The 22,576-nt window shown below is 51.5% G+C and overlaps 1 protein-coding gene across 7 annotated transcripts in view; it reads right to left on the reverse strand.

Annotated features, from left to right (window-relative positions):
* Adar (adenosine deaminase RNA specific) overlaps positions 1-22,576 on the reverse strand; it is a 45,198-nt gene that overhangs the window by 8,279 nt on the left and 14,343 nt on the right. For 4 of the 7 annotated variants that reach the window (XM_045138214.1, XM_004667224.2, XM_045138218.1 and 1 more), the window contains exons 2-8: positions 13,161-14,565; positions 9,539-9,719; positions 8,767-8,915; positions 6,843-6,981; positions 6,048-6,238; positions 2,107-2,332; positions 1,671-1,842 (exon numbers count right to left, since the gene is read on the reverse strand). In XM_045138214.1, the coding sequence (XP_044994149.1) occupies positions 1,671-1,842; positions 2,107-2,332; positions 6,048-6,238; positions 6,843-6,981; positions 8,767-8,915; positions 9,539-9,719; positions 13,161-13,867 (1,765 nt within the window). In that variant the 5' untranslated portion in view covers positions 13,868-14,565. Of the gene's footprint in view, positions 1-1,670; positions 1,843-2,106; positions 2,333-6,047; positions 6,239-6,842; positions 6,982-8,766; positions 8,916-9,538; positions 9,720-13,160; positions 14,566-17,336; positions 17,412-22,576 lie in introns of those variants that run through there. The other 3 variants (XM_045138215.1, XM_045138216.1, XM_004667225.2) reach the window with 3 other exon arrangements.

Genomic DNA, 22,576 nt, shown 5'->3' on the forward strand with positions numbered 1-22,576 from the left:
AAATCATGGGAAACAATGGTGAGGCGGTGAAAACTCTTAGCTCTTTTTTTTTTTTTTTTTAAATTACTACTTAGTTTATTTATTTGCAAGGAGGGAGAGAGAAGAGTGAGAGTGTGTGAGTGAGAGTTTGTATGAGCACGCCAGGGCCTCTTGTTGCTGCATGTGAACTCAAGACACACTCACCACTTTTTACATCTGCCTTTACATGAGCACTGGGGAATGGGCTCCAGGCTGGCAGGTTTTTAAAGCAAGCACTTTAACCATTAGGCCATCTCCCCAGCTCAAGACTGTTAGTTCTTAAGGCCTAAGGCTTAAGACAGACATGTCTTCAAGTTATCAGATTCTTGGCTCCTATGTTCTGTTTCGAAAAAACAAGAAGCAGCTGGGCAAGGTGGCACACACCTTTAATTCCAGCAGTCGGGAGGCAGAGGTAGGAGGATCACCCTGAGTTCGAGGCCACCCTGAGACTACGTAGTGAATTCCAGGTCAGCCTGGGCCAGAGTGAAACCCTACCTCAAAAACCAACCAACCACCAAACAAACAAAAGAAACACAACCAAATGAAATAAAAATCTCATCCCAAATCTGAGCTAAGTATAGCTAAAATGACATGCAGGCTGAATATGTCTTTCCTGAAAGGCTGAAGGCCAGAGTTTCAGATGTAAATGTTCTTGGGGTTTTGGGATATTTATATAGAGTTTACTGTTGAGCAGTTAACTCAAAAACCCAGGGCTGGAGAGATGGCTTAGTGGTTAAAGTGCTTGCCTGCAAAGCCTAAAGAACCAGGTTCAATTCCCCAGGACCCATGTAATACAGATGTACAAGGTAGTGCACGACTCTGGAGTTCATTTAAACTGGCTAGAGGCCCTGGTACGCCCATCCTCCATCCCCTCCCCCCGCCTCTTTCTCTCTCATTCCCCTAAATAAATAAAATAAAATAAAATAAATCTGAGCTACTGCTGGGCTGGAGAGATGGCTCAGCAGCCCAGGTTTAATTCCCAGTACCCACCTAAGATCAAATCACAAAGTGGTGTATGCATCTGAAGTCTATTTGCAGTGGCAGGAGGCCATGATGCACCCACACACACACTCACTCTTTCTCTGTCTCCTTGCAAATAATAAATAAAAAAGTGTATTTCTAAAAATTTGGGGGCTGGATAGATGGCTTATTGTTTAAAAAGCGTTTGCCTGCAAAGCCAAAGGATCCCAGTTCAATTCCCCAGGACCCACAAAAACCAAATGCACAAGGGGGCGCATGCATCTGGAGTTCGTTTGTAATAGCTAGAGGCCCTGCTGTGCCCATTCTTCCTCGCTCTCTCTCGGCCTCTGCCTCTCTCTTAAGTAAGTAAGTAAATAAATAAATAAAATTGAGGGGCTGGAGTGATAGTTTAGCAGTTAAGTGCCTGTTCAATTCCCCAGGACCCATGTAGGCCAGATGCACAGGTGCCACACGCATCTGGAGTTCATCTGCAGTGGCTGGAGGCCTGGTGTGCCCATTCTCTCTCTATCTGCCTCTTTACCTCTCAAATAAATAAGACATGAGGAAAGTACAAAAAATTTCTTTGAGCTGCTCGAAACTCCAGAACATTTTTGAGCATCACGCCAGCGTGCTGAGCCCGTGGAACCTCTTTGGACTTGTCCGCATGCCGGCTTCCAGGTGCACTCACTCACCTGTCCCCAAGCTGACGACGACACCCATGTCATCCGAGTTTTTCTTCATGATGATGGCAGCCAGGATCTTGCGGCCAAGCAGGGAGGGCTGGAAGCTGTTGGTGAGGGTGTTGAAACACCGGTGGCTCAGCATAGCTATCTGGTCGTGGAATGTGCTGCCGGTTAGAGGGAGCTGTGGGGACGGGGGCGTGTCAGCACGCCACGGCCCTGCCTGGATGCACCGTAGGTCGCAGCGGGCAGGGGGAATCGGTTCTGCTTGACCTAGAAGCCATCTCTTTCCCTGTCTCCTGTCTAGCATCCCGGCCGCGGGCTCCACGCAGCGGGATGACTACGTGAGAGAGACAGCAACCGACCCGGAGAGGAGCGAGCAGAGCCTCCCGCCAAAATAATAAAAAAAAAAAAAAACACAAGTAGCAGGAAAAGCAGGCGTCTTAACTGTCTTTGGCTGTGCGTCTGGGGCCCTGGAGAGGAGGAGCATAGTTCTTCGGAGCGTGGCCCCGGTCACTGGGGTTACCTCTGCGAGACCCACGCGCTCCGCCTTCTCGCTCTCCCCAATGAGGACGCGCAGGGCCGCGTCCGCCGCCTCCTGCTTGCCCTGCTTCTTGCTGTGCGCGCACACGGCGGGAAACCAGCGGCCCCCGACCTTCGCCTGGTACACGAACCTTGGGGGGGGGGGGAGACGTGGCATGAAGACGGGCAGCTCAGGACGGGGTCGGTCCCCCGCACGCAGGGCCCCACCCGCTTCTGTGTCTGCAATGAGGGGGAGCCCGTGCACGCGGGGGCGGGCTGGGGTGGGGGGCTAAGCGTGTAGATCATGCGCTAGCTTCCTTTGGAGACCTGCTTTCCACTACGGAAGCCACGTGGAGCTGCTGAACTTACATGCACTAAAGTTAAATGTAATGATTCAGTCCCAAGGTCACCCTAGGCGGGTTTCAAAGTGCTCGGTAGCCACATACGGCCAATGATTAGGCATTTTCGCAGAAACAACAGGAACTACAGACAGGTTTTTGGAAGGAGAAATGAGCGTAACTGGGAAGGAATCAGGGTCTCTAGGAGAGATAGGCCGCTAGCTTAAGAGAGGCAGCAGGAGGAGGAGGTGATGAGAAGGGAGGTGAGGGAAGAAGAGTGTGGGGGGAGGGGCCCTGGGATGGGGAAGCATGCTTCCTTCCTGCTTCCTAGTAGATTCAAGGTGCTTGAGGGAGGCAGTGTCTCGGTTATGGGAGGATAAGGTACTTCTTGCTTCTGAAGTGGGAAAAAGAAGGACGTCAGTTTAGAGCAAGGAGCAGGGGTTTGGCTGGAAATCTGAAGCGAAGGTTCAAAATGGTTCTCTCAAGGTAAGAGACAATTCAGCAGAAAAATGCTGGAAAAGGGGCCAACGGCACCCCATCCATTTAAAATTGTCAAGGGGGCTGGAGAGATGACTTAGCAGTTAAGGCACCTGCCTGCTGTGTAAGAGGTTGTTAGCTTGTTATGGTTCAGAGAATAATGACAAGAAATGACTATCTGGATGTGTTCAGTACAGATGCAGTTTCTGCGTGTTTTCTGTTGAGGCAGGGTCTCACTTCAACACAGGCTGACCTTGGCCTCACAGCGTCCTCCTGTTTCAGACTCCCAAGTGCTGGAGCTAAAGGTGTGTGCCACTGTGCCTGGCCAGATACAATTAGGAAAAAAAAAAAAAAAAAATCAATCAGGGGCTGGGGACATGGCTCAGCGGTGAGAGCTTGCGACTTTAGCAGCGTGCTTCCTGGGCTGGAGGCTGCCAGGTTTGATTCCCAGAACCCACGTGAAGAGCGGGTGAGGTCACGCACATCTGTAACCCCAGTCCGTGCATGGGGGAAAGGAGGGGGTGGAGGGTGAGAAGGGAGGGTGGGCAGAGACTGGAGAACTGTAGGAGCATGCTGTCAGCTCGGGGCCCAGGAAGAGATCCCATCTCAAGGAAATTAAGGAAGCTGAAGGTTTCCTCTGGCCTCTACACGCACACACAGCCCACGCAGGCGTCCACCACCTACCACCTACCACCCAGATGATAGCGTTGTTTACTGAGAGAGGAAAGACTTGAGGGGAAAAGGGATCGAGGAGGAACTTGCTTAGGAAAAGTCATGTCGAGGTGCCTATCGGAGCAGAAGTGACAAGTGAGTCACTGGGCACAGGAATCTGCAGCCCTGAGAAGATCGGGGCTCACAGACACACATTAGCACTTTCAGTCCCTTAGACGATAAAAATCATGAAGTCAGTCAGGGTCACCAAGAGACGACAAAGAAAGGGCCCAGCATAATTCACGTGAAGGAGGCGGCTCACACGAGGGCCAGGAGAAGCCAGGGAGATTCTGGGTGGGTAAGGTGCCTGGCACCCGATGTGAGGACTGGATGATGATCCCAGCACCCACGGAGAAGCTGGGTGTGGTAGTATGCACCTGAACTCCCAGCATGGGGAGGGAGGTGGAGACAGGCAGATTCCTGGGGTTTTCTGGCCAGCTAGTCTGGCCTAATCTTGAGCTCCAGGTTCAGTAAGAGACCTTGTCACAAAAAATAAAGTGGGAGCCGGGTGTGGTGGCCAACACCTTTAATCCCAGCACTCGGGAGGCAGAGGTAGGAGGATTGCCATGAGTTCGAGGCCACCCTGAGACTCCATAGTGAATTCCTGGTCAGCTCCGGGCTACAGCGAGACCCTACCTTGAAAAACCAAAAATAAATAAATAAATAAAGTGGGGACGAGAGAGATGGCTTAGTGGTTAAGGTGCTTGCCTGCAAAGCCACAGGACCCAGGTTCAATTCCCCAGGATCCATGTAAGCCAACTGCACAAGGTGGTGCATATGTCCGGAGTTTGTTTGCAATGGCTGGAGGCCCTGGTGTGCTCATTCTCTCTCTATCTGACTGCCCCTCTCTCTCTAAAATAAATAAAGAAAATATTTAATCAAAGAATAATTTAGAAAGGTGAAAATTAAGACCCAATTATTTAAGGTATAGTTTAAAAATAAATAAATAAAGTGAAGAGTGATTATTGCCAAGGAGCGAGAGGAAAGAGTGTAAGGGCTACAAGGGTGTGCAGGCACACATTAGGGTGCTGTCCTCCTGACAGGAACGGACTGATACGTTCATGACCCCACAGTGGTACCCCACAAGACCAGCATGGTTCTGAGCCCATCAATTTTTAAAAATATTTTATTTTTATTGATTTATTTGACAGACAGACAGAGAGATGATTCAGCAGTTAAGGCACTTGCCTACAAAGCCTAACCACCCAAGTGGCCTTGATATTCATGACCTTGCAGTGGCTGATGCTACCTACATAAGATCTGCATAACAGGAGGGAAAAAATGACGGCCTCACAGTGGCAGAGAGACTAGCCGGAAAGGAGGAGGGATTCACTGGAGAGGGGGTTGGGAAGAGGCTAGGGGAAGGTGGTGGGAGGGGATTATGATCATGGTATATTGTCTATATTTATAGAAGTGGTTAATAAATAAACAACAATAACAACAGCAAAGAATATGCAAGCCAAAGGGTGGGTGAAAGGGTGTCGGAACAACCTCACAGTGGCTGTTGCTACCCATACAAGACCTGTATTTTGAGGGAGGAAAACGATGGCATCAAAACAGAAGAGGGGCTAGTTGGAAAGAAGGGGTTCAGTGGAGACAGCATAGGGGAGGGAAGGAGGGGATTATAATCAGGATACACTGTGTATGTGTCTGGAGGTTGTCAATAAAAAGTAAAGATAAATAAAGAAATAAAATAAAAGTTACAAGCGCCTGTATGAAACAGACTATGCTGTTTTAAAACGCCGAGACATACTGGTAAGGAAAGAAAGAAACCGTAAGCCAAAGCTGGTGGTCAGGCCTGTAGTTCCAGCTACTTGGGAGGGTGAGATGGGGGATGTCAAGTTCAAGGCCTGCCAGGACTAGAGTGAGTTCAAGACCAGCCTGGACAACTTACCTTTTCTGAAAATAAAAACATAAGTAACAACAACAAAAACAAAAGGACACACTATGGTATATGCTCATTTCTGTTTTTAAAAAAGGAAAAACGTGTTAGTTATGCATAGAAATTTCTAGAAGGACTTGAGGTAATAATGTATAACTCTGGGGAGAGAAACTGATACCTGGAACAGAAATGACTTCCTTGTATACTTTTCCAAAATGTCTGAATGATCTTGTATGTGCATATGTATTCCTTAAGAAATTAAAATTAAGCTGATGAAATATAAAAGAATCAGGCTTACTGGGACAGTGATTAATGTCTTAAAAAAAAAAAAAAGAGGCTGAGCTAGACTTCTTTCCACAAGTCGCCCCTCCGGTCAGTTATCATTAGTGTACGTCACTGCGTTCCTCGGGTTACAGGCCACCCTCATGGGGTGACACACGCCCGGGCCAAGACACTCACTTGGGCTCATGAGGAGGTCCGGACTGGTCGACCAACTTGAATTCGGCGGCGAAGCCATGGGAACGCGCGTACTCCAGCAGGCCGCCCACGGGGTTGGTGTTCAGGTACCTGACGAGCTCGCCAATCCTCCGGATCTGGCTGGGCGTCCCCGACTCCAGGTTATCCGGCAGGTCCGTGTTCCCCTCTCCAGACTGAGGGAAAAGGAGGCAGAGCAACCATCAGCGCTCAGAGGGCCTCGGGGACAGTTCTCATCTGCACGAGTTGCTAAAGATGGCTTGTCTTCCCCCCCCCCCGAGGTAGGGTCTCACTCTAGCTCAGGCTGACCTGGAATTCACTATGGAGTCTCAGGGTGGCCTTGAACTCACAGCAATCCTCCTACCTCTGCCTCCCGAGTGCTAGGATTAAAGGCATGTGCCACCACCATGCCCGGCTGCTAAAGATAACTTGTAACTTTTTTTTTTTTGAGGCAGGGTGTCACTCTAACCTTGGCTGACCTGGAATTCACTATGTAGTCTCAGGGTGGCTTTGAACTCACAATCCTCCTACCTCTGCCTCCCGAGTGCTGGGATTAAAGGCATGAGTCACCATGCCTGACTTTTGAGAGAGAGAATGGGCGCACCAGAGCCTCTAGCCACTGCAAACAAACTCCAGATGCATTAGCCACCTTGGTGCATGTAGCTTATGTGGGTCCTGGGGAATCGAACCTAGGCCCTTAGGCTTCACAGGTAAGCGCCTTAACCGCTAAAGCCATCTCTCTTGCCTGACCTGTAGCTTTTGAGCAGGACGTTCCCTCACCTGGTCATCAGCCGTGCTGGCCGCCTCCTCATGCAGGGCCTTCATGGCTTCCTCCGCAGCCATCTGCTTCGCCACCTTCTTGCTGGGGGCACTCACAGGGGGGAAGGTTTGGGCTCCCACCGCAACGCAGTACTGGAACCTGAGAGATAACGGGAGGACCACAGTGCTTGACGTGGAGACCTGCCTCGCCTTTATCTGCCTGTCATCTTGCACCACTGGCCACTTCTTGAACACATCACTTCTGCTGCAGTTACTGTGGCCTTGAATAGTCAGTGCTCCCACCCACCTCCTGTCCCCCAGAGAGAGAGAGAGAGAGAGAGAGAGAGAGAGAGAGAGAGAGAGAGAGAGAGGGAGGGAGGGAGGGAGGGAGGGAGGGAGGGAGGGAGGGAGGGAGGGAGGGAGGGGGGGGAGAGAGAATTGGCATGCCAGGGCCTTAGCCACTGTAATCGAACTCCAGATGCTTGCGCCACCTAGTGGGCTTGTGTGACCTTGCATTTGCCTCACCTTTGTGTGTCTGGCTTACGTGGGATCTGCAGAGTCAAACACGGGTCCTTAGGCTTTGCAGGCAAGTGCCTCAACTGCTAAGCCATCTCTCTGGTCCTTCTTCTTTTTTTTTTTTTTTTTTTGGTTATGAAAGATTTATTTTAAGAGAGAGTAAAAACAAGAGACAAAAAGCAGAAAAGCAGCCAGATGTGGTGGCGTACACCTTTAATTCCAGCACTTGGGAGGCAGAGGTAGGAGAGAATGGTGAGCTCCAGGTCAGCCTGGGCTAGAGTGAAACCCTACCTCAAAAAAACTAACAAACAGGGCTGGAGAGATGGCTTAGCGGTTAAGTGCTTGCCTGTGAAGCCTAAGGACCCCGGTTTGAGGCTCGGTTCCCCAGGTCCCATGTTAGCCAGATGCACAAGGGGGCGCACACGTCTGGAGTTTGTTTGGAGAGGCTGGAAGCCCTGGCGCGCCCATTCTCTCTCTCCCCCTCTATCTGTCTTTCTCTCTGTCTCTGTCGCTCTCAAATAAATAAATAAAATATTTAAAAAAAACCTAACAAACAAAAACCAACAACAATAAAAAGCAGAAAAGCGGGAATCAGGAAATGGCTCAGCGGTCACAGCATTTGACTCTGAAGCCAAAGGACCCTGGTTCGAATTCCCAAGATGCATGCAAGTCAGATGCACAAGGGGGTACAGTGATGGCTCGAGGACCTGACGTGTCTGTTCCCAGTATCTGTCCCTTTCTCTTCTCTATCTGTCTCTTTCTCTCTCATATTTAAATGAGTAAAATGTTTTAAAAAAAAAAAAGTAAGCCAGGTGTGATGGAGCACATCTTTAATCCCAGTACTCAGGAGACAGAGGTAGTCGGATCTCTGAGTTCGAGGCCAGCCTGAAATGACGAAGTGAGTTCTAGGTCAGCCTGGGCTAGAGTGAGACCCTACCTTGAAAAAACAAAAAAAAACAAAAAAAAACAAAAAAAAACAAAAGAAAAACAAAAACCATAGAAACCCTCCCAAGCTAAGAGGTCCCGAGAGGGGAAACTGGGAAGTCTCCCATTCTCTTCTGACCTGCTTAAGTCCTCATCATGCAAGATCAACAGTCTCAACCCTTCCAGGAAGCCTTCTCTTGAGGTATAAAGACCCTCAAGCAGGGGCTGCTAAGGCATGCCAGGGTCCTCCACCTCGCTGTCCCAGCAGTGACCACCAGGTGGTGACTCTGCCTTGTGCACAGTCCTGTCCGGCTCCTAATCCCTGGTTCTCCATTTCACAGCAGCAACTGGGCTGCAGGGGGCCCTCCCCAAGGGACACAGGAGAAACCGAACAGAGAAAGGATCTCTCAACTTTGCGGGGGGGGGGGGGGGGGGGAGGAGGGGGGAGGTAGATCTCTGTGGCTCTTTAGGAAACCCTCCACGGGACACGATCCATGGGACCTACTTGGGGTCATGGGCAGGGCCTTCTTTGGAGAGCAGTCGGAATTCACAGGAGTTCCCCAGTTTGTGCATGCATTCCAGGAGTGTGGTGACAGGGCTCTTCCCAGAGAACAAGGAGGTTGCCGAGGAGGCGGGGGGCTGGGACTCCGCTGTCTGGAGAAAGGGGCACGGAAAACACAGGACGAGATGCACAGTGAGGGCGACCCTGTGGTCAGCTCGCCAAGCAGGGGGAGGGAGCACTCTTCAGCTCTCTCTCCTTTCTCTCTCTCTGTCGATATGGGGTCTCACTCTGTAGCCCACCAAGCAGGAGGGTGGGAGCAATCTTCATCTATCTCTCCTCTCTCTCTCTTTGTCGATATGGGGTCTCACTCTGTAGTCCAGGCTGACCAGAAACTTAAGCTGGCCTTGAATACACGAGTGACTCTCAGGTCTCAGTTTCCCAAGGGCTGCTGGGATCGCTGGCATGAGCCACCACGGCCAGCCTAGAGTTTCTTTTGGACAACAACATGTTAGGTGCTGGACTTCCAAAAGAAGGGAGTCGGCTGGAGGCTGCCAGCTTGGCAGGAAGGGGTGAGTTAGGTTCCGAGAGAGGAGAGGGGACCCCAGGGTCCCTTAAGTCTCTTTCCGGATTGACATTCTGCAAATCCAGGCAGCCTGAGAGAGGACGAGGGGATCTGGCTGTGAGAGGAGGACGGCTGCCTCCGAAAGCATCTGCTGTCTGGGCTGGACACACACCGACGTCCAGGTGACATCCTTGCTCTGGGCAAGACACCTACCTTGTCTGAGTCCTCCGCGGGACACAGGGATGAGTCTTCCGGCTTCCCGCTGTCCTTGGCTCTGGCTTCCCGAAGCAGGACGGTCATCGCTTTCATGGCGGCGTCCTGCTTGGCCACTTTCTTGCTGCCGGCTTCGGCTGGTGGAAACTCTCGGCCGCTGATGACAACCTGGAATTTAAATCTTGGTGGAAAGCGTTTAGATGTGTGAGCACCAAGCTGAGCCAGCCCCTCTGCTCTCGCCAAAGAGGTCTGCAGCCCAGAACATTCCGCCCCATGGACAGAGGTGGACGGTGGGCCGAGAAACTGTCCCTCTGCAGACTCGGTCTGTTCCTCTGCAAACTAAATCACAGTGATTCTCCTACTGCTCAGATCAGCCCCGGGGGGGATGGGAGCCCTACTCCCCATTGGGGAGTCCTCTCGTCACCGCGTTTTATCCGAGATAGGGTCTTGCTCTGTAGCCCAGGCTGGCCTCTGCCTCCCCAGTACTGGGGTTGCAGGAATACTAGTTTCTCACTGTTCTTTCTTTATTTTTTTCAATTTTACTTATTTATTTGAGAGAGAGAGTGAGAGAAAGAGAGAGGGCACACCAGGGCCTCCAGACACTGCAAACCAATTCCAGATTCATGCGCCACCTTGTGCATCTGGCTTATGTGGGTCCTGGGGAATTGAACCTGGGTCCTTTGGCTTTGCAGGCAAGCACCTTAACCACTGAACCATCTCTCCAGCCCCCTCACTGTTTCTTAATAGTGAAAGAAAAGGAAGTGTGTAAAAAGTGATGGCAAAGGTCACCAGTCTTGTTAACGACCCATAGGGATTCACCTAAAGCACCTGTACAGACTGGCCTCCTCCAGGAAGGCCCCGGGAAGACAGCCAAGGCCCATCCTCCCCAGGACCTGCAGCATCTACACCGAGCCAGGGTGGGGCCCACTCACTCAGTGGAGGGGGGCAAGTAGGGGAGCCGATGAGAGGCCGGACAAAGGGCCTGCAGGGGTGAGTGAGGAAAGGGCACTGGGCCGTCCCCAGTCTGTTACTTTGGTGGGGATGGGGGTGGGGCATCTCTACATCACTATAAAGTCCCAGCACTCGGGCTGGAGAGACGGCTCAGCAGTTAAAGGTTCTTGCCTGCAAAGCCAAAGGACCCAGGTTCTATTCCCAAGTACCCACGTGAAGCCAGATGCACAGGGTGGCGCATGTGTCTGGAGTTTGTTTGCAGTGGCTGGAGGTCCTGGCGCGTCCATTCTCTCTATCGGCCTCTCTCGTTCTCTCTCTGTTTCTCAAATAAGTAAATAAATAAAATATTTTTTTAAAAAGATCCAACACTCTTATGGTTTACTTTGAGTCACACTACACAGTTCCCTGTTTGTCCTGAGTCTAAGAGGAAAGAAGCTGCCTTATGCAGAAAACCAAACTGCTTTGGTTCTAGCCCCTGGCCTGCGCCTCGGCCTCCTGTGCTCCAGCTTCCAGCTGCTTCACTTCTTTACTCCAGCTGGACTCATGTCATCTAGGAAAAGGAGTCGCATTTCTTACTTCCTGGGACTTTGGAAACACCTGAACTTAGCATTAATGCTTTTCTATCTTTTCTTTTCTAAAGACAGAGTCTTCTTGGGGAGCCCAAGCTGGCCCGGGACTTGCAATGTAGTCAGGGTGGCTTGAACTCTAGGTCTCAAGCCTCAGTCTCCTGAGAGCCAGGGTGACAAGCAAGCGCACCACATCTGGTGGCACCAATGATTCTTATGGCTGAAGTAACAAAGAATGATTAACAGCAAAACTGGTGGCTTTCCCCCAACTCCGAGGAGAAGATGCCAACAATAGTTTGAGAGAATGGGGCTCGGTGGTTAAGACGCTTGCCTGCAAAGCCTGATGACCAGGTTTGATTCCCCAGGATCCACGTTAGCCAGATGCACAGGGTGGTGCATATGTCTGGAGCTTGTTTGCAGTGGCTGGAGGCCCTGGTGCTCCCATTCTCTTTGTCTCTCTCCTCTCTCTGCTTGTAGATAAATAAATAAAAAGTATTTTTTTTTTTTAGGTGTGAGAGAAGAAATAAGGGCCCGGCTGAGAATCCTTTAGCCCTGGAAACAGCCTGGACAAATACCTCTATGCACCACGTAGCCGTGTGTCAGTGACATTTGGCCCTGCAGTGGGTTGTACAGACAGTCAGATGCCATTGCCTTGTGACGCCGCTGTAAGTGCACTCTAGGATACGTGTACAGGGGCAGAACTGCCCAACAGGGCATTTCTCAGGCAGAGTCCCTGTCACTAAGTGACAGGTGACAACAGTCGGTGGCGTTCTGCCTGTCCTCACTGTTGCTCTCTAGCTGCAGCTTGCGGCCACTCGGCCTCAGTGGTTCCGGTTTCCGGAGAGGCGCTTCACGGCCGCTGCCTGCGCCCACCTCTCCTCCTAGAGTCAAGGCCTGGCTGGCTGGCTGCGGAGGGAGGGGACCTCTGACTTCTTGGTTCAGGAGTAGCCGTAAGAGCTCGCTTACCTAACTGTGCGGAGGAGGCATCTGGAATTAGGAACAGCACCTGTCCCCTCCCACCTGAGCCCGAGGTGCAGAGTACACCTCCTTGAGCGCAAGCCACCCCAAACCAGCTGTCCCTACACCTGTCTAGGGAGCTTAGCGGGCAGATATGATGGGATGTATGAGAGACACCCTCTCTCTTTCCCTCCCTCCCTTTCTGTCTCTTTCTTTTCTTTTCTTTCTTTCTTTTTTTTCCTGAGGCAAGCCCAAGAGACTGGATTTTTTTTTAAGCAAGAGAGAGAAAGAATAGGTCTCAGCCACTGAAATCAAACTCCAGATGCTTCCACCACCTAGTGGGCATGTGCGACCTTGCACTTGCCTCACCTTTGTGCATCTGGCTTATGTGGGATCTGGAGAGTCGGACATGGGCCCTTAGGCTTCCAAGGCAAGTGCCTTACGTGATAAGCCATCTCTCCAGCCCTGTTTTTTTTTTTTTTTTTAATGTGAAAACAGTGAGGGGTTGAGAGAGAGAGAGAGAGAGAGAGAGAGAGAGGGAGGGAGAGAGAGAGAGAGAACTGGCACACCAGGGTCTCCAGCTACTGCAATCGAACTCCAGACGTGTGCGCCCCCTTGTGCACATGTGCGACCTTGTGTGCTTGTGTCCCTGTGCATCTGGCTTATGTGGGACCTGGAGAGTCAAACATGAGTCCTTGGGCATTGCAGGCAAGCACCTAACTGCTAAACCATCTCTCCAGCCCTTTTACTTTTCTTTCTTTCAGCAGGGTCTCTAGCCCAGGCTGACCTGGCACTCTGTAGCCCAGGATAGCCTTGAACTCACAGCAAATCCTCCTTCCTTAGCATCCTGGGTGTTGGGATTAAAGGTGTGGGTCACCGTTTGAGAGCTAATTATTGCTAAAGCAACTTCATTTCAGCCAACAGAGCAGAGCCAGCCTCCCCTCGCTCAGCCAAGACCCTGGCTCCCCAAGGTCTATCAGCCCTGTCCAACATGAGGAGAAAGGGCCAATCAGGGATGATTTAGCCAAAAAAAGCAGGAAAAGAAGACAGACAAGGGGTCACCACCAGTTCTGCTTCTAAGTCAGCTGAGGCTGCCGGAGCGAGAGGGCCTGACCCCAAGCCTAGGCGAGGTTCCTGGGTGGTCTTACCGAGGTTCATGGGGCGGTCCGCTCTGCTCTATCAGGTTGAACTCACAGGTCTGACTAGCGAACTGAGCATACTCTAACAGCCCGCTGACGGGGTTCTTCAGCTGGCACTCAGTCAGTTTCTTGTAGGGTGTGCACCGTGGCAAGCCCTGGCTGTAGAAGGAGGGCATCTCCATGATGGCTCGAAACTCACCTGGTGCTGTGCGAATACTATTCAGGTCATCTGGGATGTCATCTGTGGCCCACTGACCGTTTTCAAAGTCAACATACCCTGCTCTGGAGGGGCCGTTGTGGTAAACGGGTGGCCTCGATCTCACTGGTCCCGGCCTGGCCTCCTGCCTGCTTTCCGACTTCGTCACGTGTTCCTGCCCGTTCTCCACTCTCCTGGGGGTCGCCATGCTGTTCGAGGCACTTGACAGGGACGGGTGGCAGGTGGAAAGGGCTGTGCTTCTGGTGGCCTCGGGGACAGCGGCTGGAGCGGCCGCAGGAGCGCTCCTCCTGACCTGCAGCCTTTCCCGCTTCTTGTGGGTCAGGCACCACAGGGGAGGGGCTGCCCCTTGCCGACACACGTCCCCCTGCCTCTCCAAGTCCATCAGTAGCGCAGTGACATCGCGGGCCTTGGTGAGGCCGATGTTCTTGGCCAGGTTCAGGGCGGAGGAGTTGGACACGTGGAACAGGTAGTCACAGATCTTCTCTTTGATCTCAGCCATGTCAAGAGGCTCAGGGGGGTCTTGCGCGTCACAGGCGGGGTCCCCGTCTTCACTTTCCAAGCTGGGCTCTGCGTGCGGGGCTCCCTGGCTCTCTGGATTCTCGACTGTAGGTGCGTGGTTCCGGGCCTGACCTGACTCTGCGAGGCTCCACTGAGGGGGTGTTTCTGCCCCTTTACGCAGCTTCCCCTCTTTGGCCAGGGAGTATAGAACACGATTGATGTCTTTCTTCGGGGCCCTGAGCTTCGTGGCCAGTACCTGAGCTGTGGTGGCCTTCCCCTCTCCCAGCGCCTCCAAGTGGGCTAGGACCCTCGGCTGGAGATCCTGACTGAGGCTCAGAATCTGGAGGCGGGAGCAAAGTCGGTCAAAACCTTTCCATGGCTGACCCCTGCTGGGTGGCAAGGGTGGCAGGGATGCTGTCTGGGGCCCCTGACTTCTGTCAGGCACACTCCTGATGTCTAGTTGCTGGACTTGGACAGGCGGTTGTAGGAACCTTGGCCAGAATCCTGGGAGGAATGGAGGCAGTGACTGGGTCTGCCTACCAATTAGGGGTGCTTCTGGGAGCTGCCCCTTGAGAAATTCTATTTGCTGGAGCTGGAAACTATTGGGGCAAGATCCAGGCCAGTGTGGCTGGGACTGTCCGGGCTGTCCGGGCTCATAGCCTTGGTGCAGGTGGGGCTGTGTTTGGTGAGGGAACACCCCTGCGGAGTAAGACGTGGGAGAGAATGTGCATTAGAGGTGCACTGTGGGTCTGTACAGTACCTCACCCCCCGACCCAGCTTGGGGCAGCGTCTCCTGATTCCTAATGGGCTGAGAAAGTGACGGAGCCATGGGCCTATGCATCTCCTAGCTAGGGTGACTAAGCGAACTCCTAAATACTTCTTAGGAAGCCACAGGTGGGGGACACAAAGGGAGCAGGCAAGAAACATAGGTTCAGATGTTAAGTGCTGCCTATCCAATGCCTTAATTCTTCCCTACAAAAGGATGTTAGAGGGACTGCAGAGATGGCTTAGCAGTTAAGGCGTTTACCTGCAAAGCCAAAGGACCTCAGTTCGATTCCCCAGGACCCACATAAGACGGATACAAAAGATGGCGCACATGTCTGGAGTTCATTTTGCAATGCCTGGAGGCCCTGGCACACCCATTTTCTCTCTTTCTCTCTCTTTCTGTCTGCCCCTTTCTCTCTTGCTCTCAAATAAAGAAATAAAATTTTTTTTTAAAAAAGAATGCTAGAGGGTTAGAGAGATGGCTCAGCAGCTAAGGCACTTGCCTGCAAAGCCAACGGAGCCAGGTTTGATTCCCCAGAACCCACATAAAGCCAGATGCACAAGGTGGCACATGCGTCTGGAGTTCGTTTGCATGTGCCATTAGCTCCAGGGGTTTGTCTGAGGACTGCATCCTACATTTTTTAGGCATGGCTCCCTGGTTTGATCTACTTTCTTACCCATTAGCCCTTTCTTCAAATTAAAATATGTACACATAGTGGTTTTTTTTTTTTTTTTTTTTTTTGGAGCTAGGGACTCATGTAACTGGGGCAGACTGGAGCTCTCTACTGATGTCAGGCTGATTTTAAATTTGTGATCTTCCTATCACAGCAACCGGAGTGATGCTGGGGGTATAGGCACCACCACGTGCCCAGGGTCTGCACCTCAAACATCCTGTCTCCAACTGCCTCTTTCTTTCTTTCTTCTTTCTTTTTTCTTTTTAGAGAGAGAGCAAGAGACAGAGAGAGAGAGACAGAGAGAGAGAGAGAGACAGACAGACAGACAGAGGAGAGAGAATTGGCATGCCAGGGCCTCAGCTACTGAACTCAAACGCCAGAGGCTTGCGCCACCTAGTGGGCACGTGCAACCTTGTGCCTGCCCACCCTTTTGCGTTTGGCTTAGGTGGGATCTGGGGAGTCCCACATGGATCCTTAGGCTTTACAGGCAAGCATCTTAACTGCTAAGCCATCTCTCTAGCTCTCCAACTGCTCACTCTGTGCCAAAGCTGAAGATCTGACTTTATTTTATTTTTTTTAAATTTATTTTGTTTTTGTTTTTTCAAAGTAGGGTCTCACTCTGGCCTGGAATTGACTATGTAGTTTCAGGGTGGCTTCAAACTTAGGGCAATCATCCTACCTCTGCCTCCCAAGTGCTAGGATTAAAGGCATGTGCCACCATGCCTGGCTTCCTTTTTTTTGTTTAAATTTTATTTATTTGAGAGAGAGATACAAAGAGAATTAGCACACCAGGGCCCCTAGCCATGACAAACAAACTCCAGATGCGTGCCTTATCTTGTGTATCTAGCTTTATGTGGGTACTGGGGAAGTGAACCTGGGTCCTTCCAAGCCTTTTTTTTATTTGAGGTAAGTTCTCTAGCCCAGAGAGACCTGGAATTCACTATGTAGTCTCAGGCTGGCCTTGAACTTACATCAATCCTCCTACCACTGCTCCCCAGTGCTGGGATCAAAGGTGTGCGCCAGCATGCCCAGCTGAATATCTGAATTTCTAACTCCGCAAGCTCCACTCCACTCCTCCTTCCTGTCATTCTCTCTAATGTCGCATAACCTCAGTTAACCGTCCCTCAAAATGGCTTTCTCCTGCTCTCCTCCAGATAGTGGCTTTCTGATCCTCATGGGTTATATCAAGGCTAGAGACCCGAATCACCTTTGGGCTCTACTCCCCTGCATGCCTCCCTAACTGACCATGGTGTTTCTCCGGAATGGACGCAGCCCCTCATCACCTCTTGCTTCAGCTATGGCATTGTCTCCTGGAGGACTCTCCCCATCTCCCTGCCAAGGGGCAGCTCTCCCGTGACCCTCACAGCTCTGCCCCTTTCCTCATAAGACTTTCAATTTCCACTTTCTTTTGCTGACACCCCACATCCAATTCCTCTCCTCAAACCCCTCCCAGTCAGCAAGTTACCCCGCTTACTTTTATGGCTTTGGATTTAATAACTGAGGGGCAATTCACCATCTCAGATGCCCCCAGAATTACACCAGACTCCCCACTCCCCGCCTTCCCAGGCGAACCAGTGAAGGCTGCTGCTCCAGCTCCTGGCGGACAAGGATCTTGCTCCTGTCACTTCTCCCAGCAGCTGGCACAAAAGTGATTCTGAACAGCATTTTCCGAGCTAACTACTGAAGGCAGCACTCCCCACCTGGCTCCTCTGTGCGGCCCTCCCTCCCCACAAATTGCTGGAAAGTAAGTGACCGGCTCTAAGAGGACTTCCTTCGGCGGGTCCTTTTTCTTTCCCCAGGAAGTGTAAGGGTGCAAAGAAGAAGGCCACTAGAAGTAATGAAAGTTGTTGAAGTGGGACTACAGGACCCAGGCAGAGATGCAGGTGCGCGGTCCCTCCGTGTCTTGTCACCCGGCACACACCTGGCACTGCCTGCTAACTGGAACTCACTGGACACAACACCCCCAGAGCCGCGACGGCACCCCGGCAACCCCCGGTGGGGGTCCCCTCCCCGGCGGGCTGGGCGGCTTACCGGCCGCGGGTCCACCGCGCCCCCGAGGCATGGCTCGCCTTCCTCGGGCGCAGCTCAGGTCCGCGCCCCGCTCCCTCCGCTCCGCAGCTCGCCCCGCGCCGGGCAAGATGGCCCCTGGTCAATTTCACTTTCGTTTCCTGGGAAAGACTCCCGGGCGGCGCGGCGGCCCGCGGCGGGGAGGAGCCTGGGCAGGGCCGGCCCGAGCGTTCCCGTTCCACCGAGCGCACTCCTCCTCCGACCCCCTCCCCGACCCCGGCCCCAGCCCCGTGGTCCCAGGGCTGCACCAGGCTGGGATGGCTGTGGGGCTGGGGGCTTTGCGCGCACGGGAGGATGGCGGGGGTAGGGGGGGGTCCTCTTCATTGTCACCACATCACAACTAAGCTTTTGCCAGCCAGCCTTTGCCAAACACAGCAGGAGACAGTTTAGAGGTGTCATCACGCCCCCCACCCATTCCAAAAGGGTCGGGTACGGGCCCGCACCCTCCGCCAGGGTCCAGCGGCCGGCCAAAGCCACGCTGGGAACCCGGGATGCCTGCCAAGCCTCTCTCCCAGGCTTCTCCGCCTTCGCTCTCATTGCTGAGTTTATCTAGGCGCCTGATTTTGTTCAAGATCTCCAGGAAAGATCCCACTCCAGCGCTCAACAGCTCTCCCCTCCGCGGTGAGGAAGTCCCAGGTGTTTAATCTCAGCTTTATCTGGACCCCGCCTAGCGTCACTGACACCAGCAGATGGCCTCACGCCACCATCCTACAAGCCCCGCCAGATTTCACACCTCCTGTGGGCGGTGTGTCTTTCATACCGGCCCCTGGCCTCGCGAAACCCTCCCACGTCCATCTCCTGTAGTGCACCACCATGCCCGGCTTTCTAGAATGCACTTCTGCAGCCGTTTTCCTGTGAAGGTTTTTTTTTTTTTTTTTCCTCCCAAAATCTGCTTCACCAACCCGCATCCCGGGAAGGCCTTGGGGTGGGAGTGGGGAGGGGGCAAGGGACCTTGTGGTTACTGATTCTGCACTGCTGAGCCCCTCAGCATTTACTGTAACAAAGCTCTTTTTCATGCCTGTGCAGTGCATCATCCCATCATTTAACAAACTACTAACCACCTACTACGTCCCAGACACCGTTAAGCACCGTGAGAGTCCCAATCTGCCAGCTGGCGGGCGCTCTAGATGAAGGTGGATGGCTCAACCATCCCCCCAGTATCAAGTCCTGCTTGCTGGCGATCTGTCTCACGACTCCTGTCCAGGGAGCTGGGGCCCTGACCCGCCCCTTCCACATGGAGCTGAGGCTAGAGGAAGTCCTCTCCTAGACAGAGGGTATGGTGCCATTTAATCTCAGCCGCTCAAGTAACCATACACAGTCCTGTCTCTTCCTCCTTGTAACTGTTTTAGATCCCTCTGGAGAGGGTGGTGACAAATACCTGTGAACTGTTTTATTCTAAGGACTTGAGCTGCACGAAGCTCTTTTTAAAAATTACTCACAAGTAATTTCTGGGGCTGGAGAGAGATGGCTTAGCAGATAAGGCACTTGCCTATGAAGCCTAAGGACCCCCAGGTTCGACTCCCCAGAACTCACGTAATCCAGATAAACATGGTGGCACATGCATCTGGAGTTCATTTGCAGTAGATAGAGACCCTGGCACACCCATCCTCTCTCTCTCTAATACATAAATAAATAAATAAATAAATAAATAAATAAATAAATGTTGGGGCTGCAGTTTCCTTCAACCAGACTTCAGTGCACAGATGGTTACTTCCAACAGGACCACTTAACCTCCCTACAGTAAGCGGGTGTCTCAAACACACCTTCAAGTGCCGGCTCCACAGGGACAATGCAACGGAAATGGACTGGCTGCCAGTGAATGTAAGCTACTTAAACAACTAGTACAACGTGATGAGAGGGCTGCAGAGATGGCTCAGCGGTTAAGGCGGCTGCCTGCGAAGCCTAAGGACCCAGGTTCAATTTCCCAGTACCCACGTAAAGCCAGCTGCACAAGGTGGTGCACGCACCTGGAGTTGGCAGTGGCTGGAGGCTCTGGTGCCCTCCTTCATATTCTCTCTCCGCCCCCTCCCTTTCTTGCTCTCTCAAGTAAATAAATAAAATTAAAATGTGATCAGAGAACGTAAAAAAGTACTGAACTGCAAGTACAGGGCATTATTTTTGAAAGAGGGTATGTACAAAAATAGATTTGTATCTGTATCTTTTTTTTTTTTTTTCCAGTGCTGGAGAAAAGTTTGGGGTCTTTTGTGTGCCAAGTCAGGTGTTCTCCCACTGAGCCACAAATTCAATCCTTGCTCCACTGAAACATCTATTACCCTAGCAACATTAATTTTCAAGACTCATAGGATCTGAGCTGGAGAGATTGCTTAGTGGTTAAGATGCCTGCTTGAGAAACCTAAGGACCCAGGTTTGACGCCCCAGGACCCACAGAAGCCAAAAGCAAAGGTGGCACATGTGTCTGGAGTGCATTTGCAGTGGCTGGAGGCCCTAGCATGCCCATTCTCTCCCTCTCCCCTTCTTTCTCTAATAAATAAATAATTTAAAACTGTATAGAATCTTTCTATTGTAACCTCATTTGCTCAGATAACCTGAAAGGATTTTGGGGGACAGAAAAATGAACTGTCCAACTGGCCAAGTGTTGATCTGTAGCTATACTAACACTGAGGTTTATTCAGTGGACATCAGTGACTAGAATAGTTTTTGTTTTTTGTTTTTTTTTTCTGAGATGGGGTCTCAAGCAGCCCAGGGTGCCTTGAACTTGTTACAAAGCTGAGAATGACTTTGAACTTTTTTTTTTTTTTTTGAGGTAGGGTTTCACTCTAGCCCAGGCTGACCTGGAATTCACTATGTGGTCTCAGGGTGGCCTCAAACTCAGGGTAATCCTCCTATCTCTGCCTCCCAAATGCTGGGATTAAAGGCATGAGCTACCATATCCAGCCGACTTTGAACTCTTGATCCTCCTACCTCCATCTCTTAAGTGTTAGGATTGCAGGTGTGAGCCATCCAACCTGGGTTCTGGCTTCTGAAGTGACAAGAAGCAAGAGCTGCTCCAGGTACCACCGCAGACAGAGGCCTCCAGGAAAGACAATGCTTCTTTTAAAATTATTCAATTTTTATTTATTCATTTGAGAGAGAGAAAGACAGAGAGGGAGGGAGGGAGAGAGGGAGAGAATGGGCACACCAGGGCCTCTAGCCACTGCAAACAAACTCCAGACGCATGCGCCCCCTGTGCATCTGGCTAATGTGGGCCTGGGGAATCGAGCCTCGAACCGGGGGGTCCTTAGGATTCACAGGCAAGTGCTTAACCGCTAAGCCATCTCTCCAGCCCGAGACAATGCTTTTATTATAAATAATAATGTCAAAAGCAATTAAAAAAAATAACCCTGCTGGGCGTGGTAGTTTATGCCTTTAATCCCAGCACTCGAGAGGCAGAGGTAGGAGGATCACTGTGAGTTCCAGGCCAGCCTGGACTACAGTGAGACCCTACTTTGGAAAACAAAAACAAAAACAAACAAACAAAAATACCCTGCCAGGCATGGTGGCGCATGTCTTTAATGCCAGCATTTGGGTGGCAGAGGCAGAAGGATCACTGTGAGTTCGAAGCCACCTTGAGACTACATAGTGCATTCCAGGTCAGTCTGGGCTACAGTGAAATCCTACCTCAAAAAACCAAAATAATAATAATAATAATAAGAAGAAGAAATAAGAATAAAAATAACCCTGTGTAGAATATTCTGTGCACATGTATAACCAGTTAGTGTGTACAGTGATCCTATATACCTGTGGCTTTATTCATTAGCTCCTGACAGGCACACTTGCCTGTCCCCTGCTGGCCTAGTCAAAGTCAGCATCTGCCTGGCTGCTGGAGAGGCTCTAGCCAGCACAGTGAATCACCTACCGGCCCCAATGGGACCCAAACCCGGGATCTCTCATCACTCTCTCCTTTCCTTCCTCCTCCCTGAACTCAGCCTTGTGAGAGGGAGGCTCGTGCCAGCTCCTGAAAGGGCAACACCCCCACCTCCAGCTTGCAGGAAGCAGAGGGGACCTGCGCTGTGTGTCTGGAGCAGGCTTGATGGCAGCCTGGGCCCCGACCTCTGCGGGGCTTCCCGAGGAAGCGGGCAGATTTCACTAAGGGCCAATTTACAGAAAGCCAATTTGCCAAATGACCAATTTGCTGAACAGCCAATTTACGAAACAACCAATACACCAAATTTCCTTTTTTTTTTTCCTCCCTGGTTTTAATTGACCAGTTTTTATTCTATCTTCATAATAGGATTTAGAGGCAATGTGCGCGGCTGTCGCCCTGCTGCTGCCTGAAGCGGAGGTTGAGGAGGAGCCGCGCGCTCGGCTGACCGCGAGCTGCTCCAGCGCCCGGCACACAGCACTTTTAGCGACCACAGTCTCTTCCAAAGGGAAGTGGCTAGGCTTTGCCACTTTTGGTTTTTTAAAAAATATTTTATTTTTATTTATTTATTTGACAGAGAAAAAGGGAGAGAGAGAGAAAAAAAATGACGCACCGGGGCCTCCAGCCACTGCAAACGAATTCCAGACGCGTGCACCCCCTTGTGCATCTGGCTAACGTGGGTCCTGGGGAATTGAACCTGCGTCCTTTGGCTTTGCAGGCCAACGCCTTCACCATTAAGCTATCCCTCCAGCCCAAGCTTTGCCATTTCTATCTTTTCTTTTCTGTCTTTCTTCTTCTTTTATATATGTGTACATATTATTTTAATTAATTATTTTATTTGAGAGAAAGGCAGAGAGAGAGGAGAGACAATGGGGACACCAGGGCCTTCAGCCACTGCCGACGCACTCCAGACACATGCGCCACCTTGTGCATCTGGCTTTACGTGGGTTCTGGGAAATGGAACCTGGGTCCTTTGGCTTTGGAGGCAAGTGCCTTAACCGCTAAGCCATCTCTCCAGCCCTTTCTTCTTTTAAATAGGGTCTCCTGTGTAACCCAGGCTGGCCTCAAGCTCGGGAACCTCCTGGAGGCATCAACTTTCTGAGTCCTAGGGCTATAGGTATGTGCCATGAAGCTCAGCTTTCTAATTCACGTCGACAGCCTTTCTTTCACCATGGCAACTTCATAAAAACCTCCACGGAATGTTCGCATTATCAACAGGAGCAACAAAGAAAGATCCAGTGTCTTCCCCACACTCCTAAGACAGGGCAACAATCTTCACGGGCTGGCTCTGGGCCTTGCCCGCCCTGTTGTCCTCTCTCCTCTGTCTGCCTCGTTCCTGCCT

Source organism: Jaculus jaculus, chromosome 19 (genome assembly GCF_020740685.1).
Source record: "Jaculus jaculus isolate mJacJac1 chromosome 19, mJacJac1.mat.Y.cur, whole genome shotgun sequence".
Lineage (NCBI taxonomy): Eukaryota > Metazoa > Chordata > Mammalia > Rodentia > Dipodidae > Jaculus > Jaculus jaculus.